We start from the raw sequence: 19,881 nt of genomic DNA, 5'->3' as shown, positions 1-19,881 counted from the left end.
GAACAGTCCCCACCGCTTTCGTGGGACTTAGTAAAGCTGTTCCATATCAGGCACAGAAAACGAAATGCTGAGTTATAAAGACCTCTGGTCTGAACTGACACCATCTGTCATATTCAAGATTAAAAGAAACTTAAAAGGAGCTCTTTCCACAAAGAATATTTCAGAACATCCAAGTGTGTGCACGGGGGTAGAACCTTCAACTTAATTTCAGTTTTCGGGAGCTGTGAAAGAAGAATTTAAAGTCTCAGGTAAGAATAACTTTATTCTAAATTTGAATTCCATCTGAATATTTAGAATTGACTTATGAGGTAGGGGAACAAGTCATGAAAACTGAAACTCTAATATATGATTATTATCTACCTTTTTATATTTGTCTTCATTTTAGCCTCCACGTATAGTTTTTAATATCATATTAATACCACCACATCTGTAGATATACTTACTTCTCTGTCACTGTAACCTTTGGTCTCCACTTCCTGAATTTAAGCTGTCGTTCCTTTCTAGCCAGTTCCTTTAAAAATCCCATGATCTGCTGATACTGCACCTTTGGTAAAACAATAGACAGATCACTTAGGCAATACTGGGAGCGCTTTCCAAAGTAAGGGGCAGGGGGGGAGGCACACAAAAAAACAAAACAAAAATCAGCCATAGGCTTAGTTTATCTGCATCAATGGCCTGCACATGGCTTCAGAATTAGGCTTAATCATACTTCATAATTTGCTTCTCTAGTGCCACATATCTTCTCCCAGTACCTGGTAGTTAATGTGGGACATTCAATTTAAAAGCGTCCTTACAAACAACTTATCCCTTTCAGTTGCTTCTAAAACTAAATCCTGCAGAAAGTATTAATTTTATGCTACTATAATTGGTATTTAAGCCATTACAAAAGCTACCACAATTTTATTACTCTGACAGGTGTTTTACTGCTTGAATCAGTAACTGTTTTCTTAGAGGTAGATAATTCAAGATGGCATTTTACCAGCAGAATCTTCAGAAGCACTGACATACACACAGTTGCAGCATGTGGGAAGGAAAAAATGCACTCTTTGTCAAACTACCAATTTAAATTTGTAGGCATTGCGATAACCAAAACATAAAGGAGTAGCTCCTTTAATCAGTCATTCTGACCATAAAGCAGTGTGCAACAGAGCATCCAGGTACCCAAGCAACCTAGCTTGGACATCCCACAGCACAGCCTTCACGATGGCCTCATGTGCCCTGCTTCTCAACGGTGTGTTCCAGACACAGATAGTTAAATGAAGATGGTTGGTATTTACCTGTGAAAGCTTCAAGGGTATAGTCTCAAGCTGAATGTCACACTCAAGCCGCGGCGTCTGGCGTGATCTTAAAGGCTCCTTAGAACAATTTCTCTTAAGAAGAGCTGAAGTGCACACAGGTTCCATAATGTAATTATGATCACGGCTTTCCATACTTCTATCCATTGCTTCCTGTGGGTTACAAGCAGATTTATTCCATAAGAAATGAGTGTACAATACTTCCTAGGATGCACTGGTTTCATATCCTAGAATACACTTGATAAGCATGCCAGTCCATTAAAAAACTCTTTTAAATATGTTCTCTCCTCAAAGGTAAAACAAGGTATTTCACAGCACAGCCTTTGCGGGTTGCACGTGTATCCTATCAGCACAGCATGAAACCATATCCTTCTGTTGCTCTTAAAAGCACCACATCAAATGAATTCTAAGTCAATTTGGTCTGCAATAGAGAAAAGAGACTTGGCCAACAACAACAAAAATCTCTCTTGTACCTGTAGCTGACCAGGAGGCAGGTCACCCAATAAAGTGCAGTTGGTATCCCAATAAACACTGAAGTCAGCAACATCCAACTGTTTTTTCCGCATCAGCTTCTCTACCTGAAGAAGAAAAGGTGGAATAAAGTCAGGACCACACACCACGTGTCATCTAGTTCTTAGTTCTACAAGCTCAATAAACAACATGAAATGCCCAGAATCAATTTATTATGATTAGCACATTATTAAAAGGCTGCATGTTTTACTAAATATTTACTAGCATCCATAAAATACAGCATCACATCTTAGCTGAGTTTTTGTATAAGAAGTTATACTTACTGGTTCAAATACTGCGTTTTGCATTGATACATTTTTGATGCATATGCCAAACGCAAACGGCTGCAAAGGATTTGTGACACCATCTTCAAACCTCACATGGACATCTTGAATTTTTAACTAAACAGAAAAAAAGCCATTACTAAAGACAACTATTTTCATTATCTGAGCAGACAGCGCTACTATTCATTAATACTGAAGCAATTTAATATTTAATTTCTGTACTCCTCCAACAAATTTCTGGTAGTTATTTAGATATCACAGAAATCCTGTTCCTCACTTCTGTTTTCATACTCTCTGGCTCTGTCTTCTCCTCAGATACCACCAGTCCCTGCCCTTCTCCCGAAAAACGACCAGCCACTTTCACAAGACAATGTACTTTACTTTGCCATCCTTCTATTCTTCTCCATTTTAAAGGCAAATGTGTAATCGCCAACCGAAGACTTAAATTTGTTTTAGGTACTGGAATCATCAACATGGGCCAGAATTACAAACTAAACAATACAAGGTGACCCAAGCTAATTTTATATCAGTAAAACCTTTGAGAGCACCAAGTTACTGTGGTTACTCAGAGAATGCAAAGGCTTACTTCAATGTTTTCCACAATTCTTGTGACCACAGACGCAGTAACTGAGTACCAGTAGGATTCCCCTTTCTGTTGTCGTTCTTTCTAAAAGACAAAATAGGGATAAACATTAACCACCACTGAAACACTGGTCAGGAAACAACATACCTTCTTATACTGAAATTACTGTGAACAGGGAGAAAGGGAAAAAAGCCCCAAGATTTCAGTATCTCCAACATATGTGGGACACACGACATGACGGGGGGGCAGAAATTGCCCTGTTAGCTTGTATAAATAAAATTCTAACAGTTTCCTATGCGTTCATTCTCCTACTTGTTAAGTGACTTAAATGCCATCCATCTACCATAGAGGTTTTGTCACCATGAAAGACAAGTGTGACTCACTTTCCATTTTTCTTCAAGTGCTAGAAGAAGGGCTTTCTTGTGCTCTCTTTCTTGGAACTTCTCCTTTTCCTCCTCAAAATCTTCTTTTTTTTCGGGTGCACCGATTAAGTGCAGTTTTGAGACAGATATCACCCAGGGATCCACATGTGGGCGGTAAAAAGGTATCTGTAGTGTTATTTTGCCAATGAAACCTAGATGTACAAAAGAGAGATGCTATCAGATTCTCGTGTAAACATACTTTATCACCCTTGGAAAACCTGCAAGAAAAAGTGGTGTAAGAAACAAACAAGCTAAAATAGAAGTAGATTACCTGAAAACCAGGTTACCTCATTCGTTCAAGCTTCTGACTCACAGGTTAAGATTCTTCCAAAATATGCAATACTTCCTGTTTATAAATATTCATCCTGCACACCCAAACAAAATACAAACCTGCCTTTACTTCAAATGGTAATTCCAGTTCCTTCAAGGCATCTTTCTTTAGTGGCAAGTTTTCCAATTCAACAGCACCTACGCAAAGCAGAAAAAAGACAAGTCTGTTAAACAAAATTACATTAAAGAACACCAGCTTGAACATTACTAGCCTAAAATGACCAGCATCATATTTTAAAGAAAAAAAAAATCAAATAGGATTTCATGAGAACAGCCAACATACCACTTCAAGCTGTGTTGCAATTGCAATAGTTATTTAATATACTTGTTAATTTTCCAATGTCATATGCTCAAACTATTTGATGAGATCACCTAGAAGCAATCTTCTGCAAGGTTCTAAATCTGAACTTTATTGTAACCAAGGAGAAAGCTTCTCCTCTTTGTCTTTGAAAAAGAGATACTTCAAGTATTTTCTCAATATTACAAAAAGCATGCACAGAAAAGCTTTGAAGAGTTATAAAATATTCTCTCAAAAAATAGCAAATAATAGCAGCAAAAGGTAAATTAGAAAGTACTGATTTGAGAACTCTGTAAAAGTACAAGAGTTGTGAACATAACGTGATATAACATAAACCAGAAGTCTTCATGACAGGGGTGTAACTACCAGCACCAAAACATAAGAGGTAAAGACTACAGAATATTTCCTGCCACAGTCCCTCAACAGGAAAGTTACTGAACAGTATTAAGAAAAATTATGCTCAAATATTATATAAATAAAACACGCTGATAAGATATGCTGAGCATACTTTTGAAATTTTCATATAAATTGGTTTAACAGTGTTGATAAAAAGCAACAAAGATAGGAACAAAAGAGAATTTACTACTCATTGTAAAGTGCCAGCACAAAACTCTATATTAAATGGATTTATATAAACATTAAACACAATATTGACTGTTTCTATTCCACCTTCCAGTTATTAGAAAAACACATCAACTTTTTTTTAAAATCACAGTATGAAAACACTACAGAAAATACCCCAAATTCTTACCCTTTAGAAGAGCAACTGAAAGTTGGTCTGTGTTCAGGTTATTGACATATTTGCCCAAATAGGTGTTGAGGACCCAGGCTACCAATCCTTCCAACATGACTGTCGTAGAAGAGAGCAACTAATGTTTTTCTGTCATTTTCTGGATTTCTGTTCCATAGTTAGTGTCACTCTGAGAGAAAAAAAATAATGAAGAAAATGGTTGTCTGAAATACACTCTCTCAGCAGAGCTGACATATTGCTATCACTCTAATTCTTACTGTACTCAATCTAAAAAGCAGGAAAAACATTAAGCTTGATTTCTACCTTAAAAAAGCGCTTTATGCTATGCCCTTTAACTCTCAAATCAGAATTTCACATGGAGTTTTAATGACTATACATCACTCCCATTGGCAAATTAAGCTCATTTTTCTAACCAAAACACCGCATTTTGTTGCTAAAATCAACAAGGCCAATCTACAATCCTTTTCCAGAAAAGGGAGGACTAAAATTCCACATTTATTTGAAGTAGTTTTGCACTGGCCTCCTCGACTTCTGCTGCCAGTCTTTTCTCCAAGTTGCCAACATTCTGGTTTTGGTCTAAAGTAACAGCCCAGAGCCTTCAACTGTGTTTTTGTAGAATTCTTATACGACATCTGAGAAACAACTCACCCCTTTTTTGGGAAGGGTGTATGTGTGAGAAGTAATCGGATACAAGTCCCATAAATAGCTCATCAACAGTTACTCTAACAGCTTTTCCAAGTGATAGCAGAGAGAACTCCATCAAGGAGGGGGGGAAAAAAGCTACAGCAGAAAAGCAACACTTGTCATACACATAAATATTTCCCTTCATACTCTTCTTCAGCCATTTCTGTTTCAACCTATGTGGTAATCAAACCATTAAAACCCCTAAGTACCTCTTCAAGTTTTTAACCAGTGAATTGCAAAACTACTATTAGCTTCTGCAAGGGCAGGATCAAGCATGTTATTACAGGACATATACAAGGAAAAAAAGCATGCAGGCTGTATCCTGTGGTTAGAATGCAGTAAATGTATCAGTTCTGCGTTTAGAAAAGCCCCCCAACCCCACAGCCCTCCCTAAACCCCTGTACCTAAGGCTGAGTTCTATGGAGCAGAAGAACAGGAGATGTCAGATTTCTTTATGTCTGACGAGAAGAAAATGACAACTTCAAGAATTCTATTTGAAATTTGATATTAAGATTCACAGTTTTCCCATAATGAGGTTTGCTTGATTTTAGGCACCCTCATTTAAACCTTTATTTCTTTGAAAAATAGCCAGTGAAAATATTTAACTAATGCAGTTAATATAACCAGAATTATGCAAATAAAAATGGCTTTTTCTAAAGGCTGAAAAGTGAAACTATACTGTCATGCAAAATGTTACATTCAAAAAAGCCTACCTTTACATTAAACACGTTTAACGTTTTTATCTTTGTAAAATTTCTCAACGTTATTCATAAAGAGTATTATTCCGCATAACAAAGACCACTTGTACACAGGGGGAGACCACTTTATATATATATTTTTATCCTAATCAAACTGACAAGTAAGCTGAAGTTCAAACACTAACAAATACAGCAATCATTGTCATGCTACCCTTAAAAAAATAAGTAAATAAAAAAAGAAATCTACAGGTGTTAGGAGCCAAATCAGAGGAAAGACCTTGAAGAAACATTCAGACCAGGTTAGCATCCCAGTGACCGAAAACCTGCGCTGCAGGAACAGTTCCATGCCGGAAGTTACCACAAGAACCGTAAATAAAATCAATCACCACTTTAACCTGAACTTGTTCAACACAAATAACTATTTGGGAATCTTCGAAATGTTTTAAGGCTTTTACATATGTAACTTTCTAGGCCACTGCTGTGCCACTGGAAAGAAAAACAAAACACTTATTTTCTACCACAGTGTTTTTATTTTCTGAACTTACACAGCAAAAATGGAACAGTGAAGCTTATCAGGATGAGAAGCAAAGTCCAAACCACGACCTCACTCAAAGCTAGCTCACTTTTTTCTGGAAAAACCACTCGATTTTCCTAACCGGGTGGCCAAGGCAGGCCCTGGAGGAGCGGCCTGTGTCAGCCGGGCAGGGGCAGCGCCAGGAGGGAAGGGATCCGGGATGATGGTGCCTGTCAGGGCAAGGGGGGCATCGTGAGAGCCCAGGGACACAAAAAAGGGCGGGAGCGGCCCTGAGGGGACTCTGCCTTCTCTGTCTCCTCCGCACAAGCCAACACACGGTGGGGAGGAGGAGACAGGGAGCAGAGGAGACCTGTTGGCAGGCAGCGCCTGTCGGAGTGGAAGCTAAAGGTCACCTTGCCCAGAGGCGGCCGGAGGGAGCCCTGAGGGAGCCACCGAGGGGCCGGCGGCGAACGGCCTGCGCCAGGCGGGGAGGGCGCCTGGAGAGCACCCTGAGGCCCGGCCGCGGGGGGGAGACACGGCGCTCAGCCCCGACGGGGCGAGGGGGTATCTCCCCTCCGTCACCCGGCCCCGGTGCGCAGGGACAAGGGACTGCGCGGCCGCCCTTCTGCCCCCCGGGGCCGGGACGGCGGGGCGGAGCCCCGTGAGGGGCGTGAGGCAGGGAGGGGCCCCTCAAGGCCGGGCCCGCGCCATGCAGCCGGGCTCGAGTTGGGAGCGGAGGCTGAGGCAGGAGGAGACAACCGCCGGGACCCGGGGCCGCCCTCCCGGCGCCGCCCCGCGCCCCCAGCCCCCCGGTACCCACCTGGGCTCCCGGTGGCGGCCGCTCCTCGGTAGTGCGCGGGCTCGGCGGGCCGCACGCCAATCGATCCCGAGCCAGCCGGTGGGGGGACGCCTGGGTAGGGGAGCGCCGAGCTGTCGATGTTCCGCCTCGCCCGCCTCCCGGAGGCGGAGCCGCGCCGGGGGCCGGTCCCGCTCTGCGCCCCGCCGCCTGTAGGGGCGCCCGGGGAGCGCTGCCCCGCGCCGGCGGCCGAGCCCGAGGGGGACGATCGGCCCCGGCCAGCGGGGCGGGAGCGCGCCCTGACAGGGCCCGCGCGGGAGCCGCCGCCAGAAGCGTCTGTGCGGGCCGGTTCCTGGGAAGAGGCCCCCACAACCGCCGTGCCGCGGTGCAAACGGCAGTAAATAAAGTCTCTTGGCTCTTCGGAGCGTCCGAGGCGCGTGTGCTCCCAGCGGAGGTGAGGGTTGTGGCGCTGCTGACGGACGCTGAGGGGAGAGCGCGGGGGCGATGAGGGTCCGCTCCCGCAGGGCAGCGCTCGGCCTGAGGCAACAACGGGAACAAAACTGATGGCAAAGCAGAAGCTTTGAAAGAACCCATTCTACAAGTAAGAATCCTGTTTAATGGGGAGATCAGGGAACTTGAAGATGCACGTAAATATAAAAATGAAGGGTTCTTTTTTATAAGCAAACACAAGCATTTTTCCTACTTCAGCGTAAAACTTGGCTTTTCCTTCTGTCACACAGCTCCATAATTTGAGAGTACAGTAAATTAACTGCTGTAACAAGATCCTCCCTGTTTAACAGTTCTAAAACTTGTTCAAAAATCTGTCACTGCTGCTCCAATGTGGTCCCGATTCCTGATGAACAGGACATGAAAATAGTGCAAGAGGTTCAAAGCACTATATAAAATGAGGGTCTTTTCTTGCCTAATTCCTTAGCTTTTGTAATAGTTTGTAATAGTTATAATGTGCCCATTTTCAAAGTCTTCTGTGAAAACTACTTTCGAGTACAAGTGTAATACACAGTTGTAAAAGGTTTCTTCATAGCAGAATTAAAGACGTGTTTGCCAGTTCTTAGTTCCAGAAATAATGTTAGTAAACCTGAGAGCTTTTATGGAAGTTTAAAATTTGTATTTTTAAAATCTCTCTCTCTTCTGTAGCTGTCAAATAAATGCTATTCTAAAATGTCCTTTTTCAGTCTAAGGCCTCAGAAATAACTGCTGCGTTTTGTTTCTCTTGAGGTAGAATAAAAGAGTTGAGTTGGAAGGGAAGTATGGCCATCAACTAGTCCAAAAGTATGTTTTTATGGCATAAAAGAAAAATGTTATTCCTACTGTATGACTTCACTCAAATGTAATTCAGACACCTTGTTGCAAATTCTGGTTGAATACAGATGTCACAACTGTTGGTTAAGTCAAATAAATAAAATATAATTATGGGAGATGGGATCCTAAGAATTTACTTCCAAAACCAAAAGACTCCCACTGGGTTCAAGGAGAACCTCTACTAATTTTCTGTAAGAGGTGGTTGGATCTTCAGTGTCAAGCAAGAAGTGAAGGAGAACAGGATTTTCTGGTTCTGAGGTTTGAGTCAATTCCACGTTTTACAGATGACGCTGTGCAGTCACCAAGAGAGACTCCTTTTCCTGAGGTCAGTGGGCGTGAGCTATCTGGCACAGGTATTCCTGTGGATCTTCTCTAATATTCACTGGATCGGGGGCAAAAATATGTTGGGTTTACGCTTAACCTCAAAAATGAGGTCAAAACCAGGGAAGCATATTTAATCACCCATAGCATAAAGATAACAAACTTTAGAGCTGTCAATGAAAGGAACTTATTTCCTGCTCCAAAATAACAACTGCTTAATGTAGATTTTCTTTTCGAAAATAAAATGAACTATGTACAGCTAATGAAATGCTACTGTTTAGACGTAATAATTGTAATCTAGTAAAAAAAGTTCTGTAAAAGATTTCATTCCTTGATATACTAAAGGATGATTTGAGAAGTTTCGTCCAATAATGAGTGAAAGCAAACTGTAATAATAAAAGAAATATCCAGGAGGATGAGGGAAAGTATCCCCATGAAGATATGGGATAGGAAATAGAGTGCAATAGCTCTAAAATTAAGATCAAATGGATAATTCATTAGCATTGAGTGAATGATGAATTTAATTCCAGTCTCTCAGAAGAGCTGGTCACAGCCATGTTCTTGACAGGTGACAAACCTGAACCCGAATTACCATCACAGGAAGTCTCAGCAGAAAAATCAATGGCATTAAGTTAGAAAAATGTTCCTTTTAAAATCTGGTAAAGGTGTCTCTAGGGTATCATGGAAGAAAGGGAGGAGTTGGCCGCTCAGTTTAAAAGAAAAAGCAAAGATTTAAACTATTACCATTTGACTCTCAAAGCGGACAAAAAGAGATTTAAAACCTCAAAAGCATCAGTGTCTGTATTTGTATGAAATGTCAAGTCTCTGTAGGGAATGCTACATTTAACATCATGGTTGTTTGAGAAGATAAGGAGTTACTTGATTGATTTTATCAGTCACTCAGTAAACAATCTGTAATTTCCTTTAACTGCTTTTCATCTTCACATCTTGAATACACAGAGGAAACTTCTTCTGGAAGCAAGTCTTGAAGTAAATTGTCCTCATTTTCCACTGAAATCTGAATTTCAGGGGTTTTTTTCAAGGGGTTTTCTTCTTTCGAAAGGGGAATTTTTTCTCCTGTTGGGGAATAATAGGGAGCGTTCCCATAAGCCGTGCTGGTTGAACTGGTCTGTTCTGGGAACTGGGAACTGCAGTCTGGGCCACAGACTTTAACAATACAAGTCACATTCACCTGCGTTCCTCCGTTACCAGAATGTTCTGTCAAATAAACAGAAAACACATTAAACATGGAAGGATGAAGCCCAGAAGAGGACGGTTGGACTCTTTGCCCAGTTCTTTGACTTAAAATAGACGCTAAATATCTTCTGGCTTCACTGAATTTAGGTTAACTGGTGGAGTTGGTTCTGTAGCATTTTAGGGATTTTTTTTTTTTGGTACTATAAAATCCTCATGTCATCCCAGAAATAAAGAAGCCATAAAAATTAATAGAGAGTCCTGGATCACAGCCAACTCCCTACCCACCTGTGGCCACTTCAAGGTGCTTTTTACAATGTTCTTTTCTCGCTGCTCCCTTTGGCCCTTCCTCCCCCTCACAGTAAGTGCCTTCCATCACACCGATCCCTCGTCTGCAAACAACTTCTTCTCCATTGACCACTCTCTCTTTACTGTCTCTGGCCGATGACTTAAAACAATCACTTTTTCTTTTCAAAAGTTACTCTCTGCTGATGTTTTATCCTGCCATTTGAACTTCTGCTAAAAAGGCTCATAATTGATAACAGAATTTCAAAAAGTTTCTGGATCATTCAGACCCCTTCTTACCTGAGCTCGCAGAGTTGTGTCTGTCTCCACTGTGAAGCTTACAACCTGCTGCAGCTAAATGTTGCTGCTGAAATCCTTCGGTTTCTTTCTTTTCATTTTTCTTGTTACTTATCTCCCCGACTCTTGCAGCTCCGGATGGATTATTCAGGGAGCTACTGCTGGACCCAGAAGCTCCCAAGAGACGCTGCTGCTCCTGTTCAGAACCGCTGGAGTTTTGCGATCCTGTATTTCTTACTTAAGCAAGTCTTGAAGTAAATTGTCCTCATTTTCCACTGAAATCTGAATTTCAGGGGTTTTTTTCAAGGGGTTTTCTTCTTTCGAAAGGGGAATTTTTTCTCCTGTTGGGGAATAATAGGGAGCGTTCCCATAAGCCGTGCTGGTTGAACTGGTCTGTTCTGGGAACTGGGAACTGCAGTCTGGGCCACAGACTTTAACAATACAAGTCACATTCACCTGCGTTCCTCCGTTACCAGAATGTTCTGTCAAATAAACAGAAAACACATTAAACATGGAAGGATGAAGCCCAGAAGAGGACGGTTGGACTCTTTGCCCAGTTCTTTGACTTAAAATAGACGCTAAATATCTTCTGGCTTCACTGAATTTAGGTTAACTGGTGGAGTTGGTTCTGTAGCATTTTAGGGATTTTTTTTTTTTGGTACTATAAAATCCTCATGTCATCCCAGAAATAAAGAAGCCATAAAAATTAATAGAGAGTCCTGGATCACAGCCAACTCCCTACCCACCTGTGGCCACTTCAAGGTGCTTTTTACAATGTTCTTTTCTCGCTGCTCCCTTTGGCCCTTCCTCCCCCTCACAGTAAGTGCCTTCCATCACACCGATCCCTCGTCTGCAAACAACTTCTTCTCCATTGACCACTCTCTCTTTACTGTCTCTGGCCGATGACTTAAAACAATCACTTTTTCTTTTCAAAAGTTACTCTCTGCTGATGTTTTATCCTGCCATTTGAACTTCTGCTAAAAAGGCTCATAATTGATAACAGAATTTCAAAAAGTTTCTGGATCATTCAGACCCCTTCTTACCTGAGCTCGCAGAGTTGTGTCTGTCTCCACTGTGAAGCTTACAACCTGCTGCAGCTAAATGTTGCTGCTGAAATCCTTCGGTTTCTTTCTTTTCATTTTTCTTGTTACTTATCTCCCCGACTCTTGCAGCTCCGGATGGATTATTCAGGGAGCTACTGCTGGACCCAGAAGCTCCCAAGAGACGCTGCTGCTCCTGTTCAGAACCGCTGGAGTTTTGCGATCCTGTATTTCTTACTTTTTTGTCACACTGCTTTTCCGTAGGGGAAAAAGGCTGGAACATAAGCAGAGAAATACAAAACATTAATCTTTTTTAAAAAACACTAACAAAGTACTGGTCAGTACTCGGGCAGCTAAAGAAACTGGTGATAATTGCCATTTGCATACTGGTGACCATAAATAAAATTCAGCCAGCTGTTGAATGGACATTCAACAAAACGAATCTGTCTCCTGAAGGCACCTAAAATACTTCACTGATTACCTGGGGAGCCTTCTTCTACTTGTAAGTAGGGAAGACAGCATGATTTCTATGTACCTTTTAAAGAAATGAGAAAGATGGAAAGGAAGGAGAGACACTCACCGAATCTGCTGCCGTAGTTGGTGGAGAATATGCCAGGGCTGCAAGTGAGGAAAGACAGTTTGTGAGCACCCAGATTTGTTTCAGTTGCAAAAGCTGCTCTCTTAACCAGTCTGAGAGAGATCCTCTGCTACTGGAATAAACTCCAAACGTACATTTATTACGCACTGTTTGAACATGGCTCTTCAGGGCATGCTCTAGTGCCTGAGATTATTGGTTTCTGGGTGGGTGTGATGTGGTGGAGTGTTGTGTTTTGGGGGGGGTTTTGTTGGGTTTTTTGGATTTTTTTTTTGTTTTTTTTTGGTTGTTGTTGTTTGGGTTTTGGTTTTGGTGGGTTTTTTTGTTTTTTTAAGGTTGGACTCGATGATCTCAGAGGTCCCTTCCAACCATGGTGATTCTGTGAAAATGTTGAAAGCTATATTGTAAAGGTGACTTAAATTTAGCCAGCGAGCAAAGAGGACCCTCTGCATGAATTAATAATTTTTCTTGTGTAGTGTCAGTGAGAAAGGGTATTGATGACAATAAACTATGGTCATAACTGTTCAATGATAACGTTTGATAATGTCTAATATTTAAATGATGAAATACAAAATATTTAACAAGCTCCATCAGGAGCACAACTGTTGTACAGTTGTCCAACTCCACTAGGGTGTTGTATGTTTAGAGAATTATCTAAAAATCTGAGGAACAAGAGAGATTTGAATAGGACATATGCCTCCCTGTATTGAAATACTTTCTCCCCAGGTGATTTAATAAAGATACTTTTACTCTAAATGCATATGAAATTCCTGGAGGTTTTTTTACATTCTGTTTTTTCTGTAGCCGCAAAGCTTATGTGATCAAGATGATTTGCATGAGTTTTTCTTAGTCTCTCTTCTATTGGTGTTGTCCCCTTGAAAAAAATAAATTAACTCATACATTATTAGACCCCAAAGAATCTCCCCATTAGTGATACTTCATCCATATCCAGCTATGAGAAAAGCTTCAAAGAGATTTAGCATCTTCAAAGACACTAATGTCAGTCAACCACTAGGCTCAAATTAGTAGGAAATAAGGTGATACACTTTCCAATGTTTTCACTTAATGAATCTTACCTTTTTTTTTGGAGACTAAGCAATATCCCAAAATAGTGATTATCAGGATCAATAACAATGGCCCTGCTACTGATCCTGAAAATAAATAAAAAAGATTAATTATTTAGCAGGTTGATCTGACAAAGATCTAATTAGAAAGAGGTTGTTTTGTGATTTCTGTACATGGCTACAAAAGCTAAATTTACAAGTATTAGGCTTGGAAAGAAACTGAGAACTAAATATAAACTTCCTTCCTAGAGAGACAGAAATTACTTCAAATGAGCAAACAGCTCACCGATGATGTGAGACATGTCAGGTACAGAGTTTAAGATGACAGGTCGGGTTATTATTTCAGGTTTGCTGGAAGCTGAGCTTTGGGTCAGGAGCAGGTTCAAAATAGTGCGAGGTAGAACGGTGGGAACTGCTATTCCTGAGTCGCTGCAAACTGTGTCATTTATCCTGTTTCCAGGAACAGCCACTGATTTACAACTGCAAGAAACAAAGAGAAGTTAGGAGAGAAAGCAGCCCCGTGCACAGTTAAGGTGGCTATTAGAGAGAAACAGCATCTTACACTCTGTGGGGTATACAGCTGGTGTTGTAAGATTCCTCCTGTGAAAAGGTGCCAGGAGGACAGGGTTTACATTCTGTATCCGTGCTATCTGTGCCTTTCAACAAACACAAAGACTCCAGTTAGTCATCTAGTGAGAAACAAGAAGGAATAATCAAGGTCTGTGGTTCAGATCCTGGAAGTGATACCGAGGTGGTACACAAAATACAGTCTCTAACTGTCACAGAACAGATTAATTTGAAACACCCAACCCAAACACAAGTCAGAAGATTAATCAGCTGTGAGTTTGGTGCCCTTGATAGTCTTTTTCAATTTCTGTAAAAACCCACCAAAAAGGTTACAATGTGGTGCTGCAGACAGAGATGAGCTTTTTCACTCACCCCTGAAAGACTGATCACCTATTCTATTCTGCTAGAGTTCTGTATCTTTTCAAATTCTTCTAAATTTCTTAAAAATATTCAGCGTTCCAGCTCTTCAAATATTATTTATCATCTTGAGACAGCTATGTTATTATTACATATCTTAATTATCATACATTATCATTACATAGTATTACATACATATACATTATCATTAGTGGTGGATTTCATCATCTAATAAAGACAGATTCATTCTGCAGGACAGCACAGAGTCATCATTATTTACCATAACCAAAATGCAACCTGAAGCCCCACCTCAAGGATTCAAACAGGAATTAAGCGGTCTTGAATCTGAGTCATTTGTATGGCAGAAATCACACAATAGAGCAAAACAAAGGAAGATTAGGTTGGATTGGGGAACTCTGTGATGTAGCGTAGTAGAAGATTGCAACATGTTTTCCCTTTGGATATGCCTCTTGAGAACACTGTTGCTCTAGTTACTGCCTGCTTGCTAAGATAACACTTGCCCAAAATGAGTAACTGTAGGGAATGCGTAACTCTAGGGAATTAAAAGACAATATTCCTGTAATTTACTGAGTTGGAGGCAGATTCAGAAATATTTATGGACTATTAATTCAAAAAAATAACCCTCTTCATACAGTAAAACTCTTTTGTGTGTAAAGTCTTCAGAATTAAATTACCTCTTCTGGAAACTCGGTAACCTTTTCCACATCTTTTGTGCACTTTACATATTTTGCAGATCTCGAATAATTTTGAAATGCAGTACTCATTGGGTGGGCAGCTACAGATTCTGTCCTGTGAGTTAGTGCACGTTTGATTCTCCACAAATCCTGGTTTTAAAACAAGAATAAAGCAGTATGTCATCAGCAACATCCAGGATCACAGCCTGCAATGTTCCAAGTGAATGTGAGGTGGTGTTCACATACCACAAACCAAAGACAATTTTGCAGCTTCTGGCTGGCATACCATAATAAAATAAATAGGCTATATGTCCCAACAAATACATTTTCAGAAGAGCTTCCTCCCTCTCTCTAGGAAAGAAGTTTGCATCTGTAGAATTCACACTTGGGATTCCGTACCTACAGCTGCATTGTATGGTACCGTAACCATAAATATGCACATTTGTGTTACGTGTGCTCATCAGCACAGGGGGTGTGTTGGACTGGGATCTGTACCCCATGCAGATCACGCGACTGTATTGAAAGTGACTGGAGACCTTTCGTACTGTAATTAATCAGCTTTGTAGCATTATCTATTTAGATGAGACCAAAGATCCTTTGAACAATTTAGACTGCACCCAGAACACTTACTCGCAAGTGAGTCAAGCAGGTAATTTTCTACACTGGTTTCCATTAGAAATGATGGGCAACAGTATGATGGAAATAGTTAATGCATGTGATCTATTAGACCAATGTACAGGTGTGGGTACAATCTACTGTTTTATATACTGTTAAGCTGCTTTAACTGAACCAGCGTGCTCTCACTGACTGTGCTGCTTTGCAAAAGAAATTAAAACAATACAGGAATAGCACAACTGGTGTTTGCTGTTGTCAGTTCCACAGACAAACCGAGGAATGACTGGATGCTGGAAATATAATTATCCATTTACCCCTGTGCAAGTCAGGTCTTAAGCTCCCTTGGCTGGGGAGTATAAGCAGGAAGTTCTTCTACTGATGGCATTTGTACCTATTCTAGTGATGCAGTGCCTTAGTTTCCAAGAATATAGGATTAGTGTCACATTTTTAGGACTTAGAAATAAAAAGAGGCAGGGCCCCCTGCAAGACTTTTCCCTCATTCTTTTCCCCAAATCCTATGAGTACCAAAAGCATGAGAATGGCACTGAAGCCATAGACAAAACCTCCTAGTTTTCTTGGAAGAAAAGACCAGGTTAAAGCAAGCCCACTCATTGACACTTCAAGTCACAAATGTCTCTTTAGCAATTCAAGCCCACCTTTCCTGCAGGGTGGAGAGCAGGCAAAGCACTGGGGAGACAGATTCCAGATGGCTGTGTACGTGTCAGGTCTACAGGGACTGCACTGTGTGTCCTCGCTGGGACTGCAGCTCTTGTTCTTATACTGACCTATTCAAAAAAACAAACAAACAAATAAAACAACAACCAAAAAAAAAACCCAACCAACAAACAAACAGAGAAAGCATCTCACTGGAAAAGATCGCTAGGAATTGTTTAAGGTAAGTTTAATTCTTAGCTGTAGAAAGCCCTTCCCTTCACTGCCACTATCAGATTGGTAATGTACACCAAGCAAGAACTGATTTAAAGGAAACTGCATGTATATACCAGGAAACTCTGATTCCTTTATGTTATTCATGTTGGACCCCTTTTCCTACATTCAGTTCAGTGAATTCCAGCCACATTCACATCAAAGCGGCCTCAATCCTGAACAAACCCCCCCAGCACACACTTAGATGCAGCTACCAGGGTACACAAACTTTTTATCCTCCTAGAAGCTGTGAATTGTGGTGAAACACAGGATGGTGTTTCATAACTGAAAGTCAGGCACATGCGAGAATGATGTGTCTGGGAGAGGCCTTTGCTGCCTTTACAAGCAGCACGTGAAGAAAGCATAATACAGTATTACCACAGACCTGAGTTAGAACTTCACCACTTGTCACCGCTGAAAGGACACGAGCTCACTCTTCTCCCTTCACCTCTTCAGCCAGCCCTAACACTGTCACCCAGCCCCAACAGATCCAAGCAAGGAGTTTCTGAGGCTAGTGGCATTCCAGACAAAACCAAAAGCTACAAAAGGTAGTTTCTCCAATGCTTCTCACCTCCTCCAGGCCCCATCCCTGCAGACATTCAAGGTCAAGCTTGATGAGGCTCTGAGGAATCTGATCTAGTTAAAGATGTCCCTCCTTACTGCAGGGGGTTGGACTAGATGACCTTTAAAGGTCCCTTCCAACCCAACACATTCCATGAGTCTATGATTCTAACAACAGTCCAGTGCAGTGGTGGAAATCAGTAAATAAGAGCTCAAACCTATCCATTTTGGAGAAAGGAAAACACCTCAGTTGACATTTTCCCCTTGCTTGAAAGGAGGAAGGAGATAAAAGTCAATGTCTCACATCCTGTACAGAAATACCCTGGAAAATACACTCGGAAAGCAGGAGTGACTCCAAGAAAGCCTTTGAAGCCATTTGAAGAATCTCTGCTTTCCAAAAGAAGAGGCCCTGGAGGTAAGCCATAGGAATTCTTTCCAAAGACTTTTTTTTACCATGTACTTACTTGAACCTTAGAACTCTGCTTCCTACATCCTACTAATGATTTAGGCTTCAATTTTTGATAAATGATGGTAAAAAATTTCAAATTTGTGATAAAAATAAACATTTTAGACTTCCTACAGCTTGATGCCCAGAATTTGTTGTTCTGAAAAATTAAAATTAAGAAGAAATGGACCAACCAGTACATAGCATAACAGAAAAAGGTTTTACCTATGAATTAACACCTTTCATCTGCTGTGTTTTTAACAAAGGAAGCTTGACAGATCTATCTAGACATTTTCGGTTAATTCAAGTAACTGTGGCTGCTTCAGCAAATACTGATTTCCTGCTTCAACTTCCGGATCTCTCTGACAGGAACTCAGCATTTATGGAGACGAATTTTGTTAGCTCAGCACGTAATGAGACAAATCTGCAAGTTTTTTGCTGTGTCTCATGTAATACCATAATGACAACTTACTGCAAAAACTCTATTATTAAAATACCCAAATGGCATTACTACTCCCCCCAAAAAACCCAAACCCACACCCCCACCTTTCTGCAGTCGACAACTTTTGCTAACAAAAGGTCACTAAATACTATCACCGTGTGAGACGTGACACCTCAAAGCAGAGAGTTTCTGGAGTGTTGTACCCTGTCTGTGACAGTGCTCTGCACTGCCAGATTTACAGTAAAAGGCAATAAAACTCCCTTAATGAGCAATTATAGATTAACCTGTGCAATGGAAAGCCCATTATATATGTGATATCATCAAAGTAGAGAAACTAAGCTCTCCCTCATGCCATGTTTTACAATATATTTGTTATTAGTGGGCTTGGGACTGACATATTGTCTAATTTTTGTAATTCCCTTAGTGAGCTGTTGCTCCCCCGCTAAATGATGACTTAAAAACACTTTAATCAAAACACCGTGCAAAGCTTACACGAGCTCAGCAGCCTGCTAACCCCTTGGAACAGAATCCCAATTCTGATGGACAGTGTGTCTCTTTTGCAGATATTTTTACGGCCACAGCACTTCATCGTGTTCCAGCTAGGAGTGCATTACAACAGCAAAAATCCAATGCTCTTCAGATCTATAAATAATGAAAACGTACTAGGCTCATCTGAAAATTGACTGAATTTGGCTGTTTGAATTATAACCTACCTGGAGGGCACTTGCTGCAACATTTATGAAGTTCTTCTTCATAGAATTCAGTGCTGGGATCTTTGCACTGTGCAAGCTGTGGCGTATAAGGCAAGGCATATTCCTAGGACAAATTAAAGGAAAATCATGAGTCATAAGTCCATTCTGACTCCACAGCAAAGATTCAAAAGAGACAAACACTTAAAGATCAGTGCAATTATAACCACCTTCCTTTCCAAGACACTGATGAAGGCTTGATGAAACAGAAAGCAGCAGATGCCAAAAAGTTGAAGAATGCAGTTTATAAACTACTTGAGACCACTTAGAAGCTCCGCTGGTTTTCAAAGCTCTGTGGCAATGAACAAAGTGACTTCTCCAGGGTTTATGTTCAAAAGAACATAATGGAACTATGAGATTAGCATCACACCTGGGCACTACTGCATCCCCTAACCCAAAGGGCTAAGTATCGATTCTCAGTTGCCAGGATTCAAACAACCTTTGACCAAATGCCAGGAAAACCTAAATTCTTACCTGTGGGTTTGCGGGGAGAAGCATTTTCTGCAAAGTGGCTACATTAAAAATGATACCTCCTTACTTAGTAAGTCTACTCCCTCTACAGATTCAGAGCCCCACCTGGAAACTAGAGGATAGACTTGGCTACTCATTGATTCCCTCGGGCCCCTGAGCCGGTGGAAGAGGGAGCTGTGGGTCCAGCAGTACTGCAGCACTGGAAGGAATCTCTCTGGTTTAATCAGTGGGTCCCCAGGACACAGGACACTGCGTTCAATTCTCTACTGCGCTTACGTTCATTATGCCCTCGCTTACACCCACGCAGTATCTGGGCAAGATAACCCGTCCCTTCAGTCAAGGAACCTGTACTATTAGAACTGTTTCACCAAACCAGAGGAAAAAAAGCCTTTTATCATTGCAGACACTTTGTGATTCCTTTCTGCATGAGAAAGGCCTTGATGTTTTAGAAACAATGTCTCCAGAAACTGCACTGCTGCTTCTGAAAAGGAGCAAATGGCTCCAAGACTTAAATAAAAATAAAAAACCTACCTCATGTGGCAGGTTAAATGCATAAGGAACAGTCATGACATACAGAGTGCCTAATTTTCAGCTCATACCATTCAACACAGTTCAGTGACTTCAATGAACAAGTGTCAAAATATTTGAGGACCTGTCATCTGTTTTCAAAGGGAAAAATATACTCACTCCAGAGAAAAAGGCTGATGTTAGGTAGCACAAGCGTAGGAGTTTCCTGCTAGATGAGAGAGATGCTGTTCAAAATGTGACAGTGCT

General features: G+C 41.1%; 2 protein-coding genes across 2 annotated transcripts in view; both read right to left on the bottom strand.

Annotated features, from left to right (window-relative positions):
- The window catches only part of VPS13D (vacuolar protein sorting 13 homolog D (S. cerevisiae)), a 97,983-nt gene extending 90,688 nt beyond the window's left edge, over positions 1-7,295 (bottom strand). The window contains exons 1-9 of the mRNA XM_014941435.1: positions 7,190-7,295; positions 4,474-4,642; positions 3,485-3,562; positions 3,056-3,246; positions 2,676-2,756; positions 2,090-2,206; positions 1,769-1,873; positions 1,278-1,448; positions 444-544 (exon numbers count right to left, since the gene is read on the bottom strand). Coding sequence (XP_014796921.1) covers positions 444-544; positions 1,278-1,448; positions 1,769-1,873; positions 2,090-2,206; positions 2,676-2,756; positions 3,056-3,246; positions 3,485-3,562; positions 4,474-4,570 — 941 coding nt within the window. The 5' untranslated portion in view covers positions 4,571-4,642; positions 7,190-7,295. The remainder of the gene's footprint in view (positions 1-443; positions 545-1,277; positions 1,449-1,768; positions 1,874-2,089; positions 2,207-2,675; positions 2,757-3,055; positions 3,247-3,484; positions 3,563-4,473; positions 4,643-7,189) is intronic.
- Positions 7,296-7,761: 466 nt separating this feature from the next.
- On the bottom strand, positions 7,762-18,698 carry LOC106887662 (tumor necrosis factor receptor superfamily member 1B-like). The gene is made up of 10 exons (XM_014941323.1): positions 18,601-18,698; positions 16,172-16,300; positions 14,901-15,050; positions 13,844-13,937; positions 13,568-13,761; positions 13,294-13,368; positions 12,203-12,240; positions 11,790-11,896; positions 10,586-10,749; positions 7,762-10,024 (listed from the first exon to the last, which is right to left on the bottom strand). Exons 5-10 carry the CDS (start codon positions 13,581-13,583, stop codon positions 9,699-9,701), a joined length of 726 nt encoding a protein of 241 aa, XP_014796809.1. The 5' UTR covers positions 13,584-13,761; positions 13,844-13,937; positions 14,901-15,050; positions 16,172-16,300; positions 18,601-18,698; the 3' UTR covers positions 7,762-9,698.
- Between the last annotated feature and the right edge of the window lie 1,183 nt (positions 18,699-19,881).

This window comes from Calidris pugnax, unplaced genomic scaffold, assembly GCF_001431845.1.
Source record: "Calidris pugnax isolate Ruff unplaced genomic scaffold, ASM143184v1 scaffold82, whole genome shotgun sequence".
NCBI classification, from domain to species: domain Eukaryota; kingdom Metazoa; phylum Chordata; class Aves; order Charadriiformes; family Scolopacidae; genus Calidris; species Calidris pugnax.
Note: the sequence above shows the minus strand (reverse complement) of the source record. Positions and strands in the feature narration are given on the sequence as shown.

Bases quoted from the DNA above. Each gene is read 5' to 3' on its own strand.
- LOC106887662 (XM_014941323.1), bottom strand. The intron at 11,897-12,202 runs GTGAGTGTCTCT...CTTATGTTCCAG, and splicing joins CAACTACGGCAGCAGATTCG to CCTTTTTCCCCTACGGAAAA. The intron at 10,025-10,585 runs GTAAGAAGGGGT...TTTATTTGACAG, and splicing joins ACACAACTCTGCGAGCTCAG to AACATTCTGGTAACGGAGGA.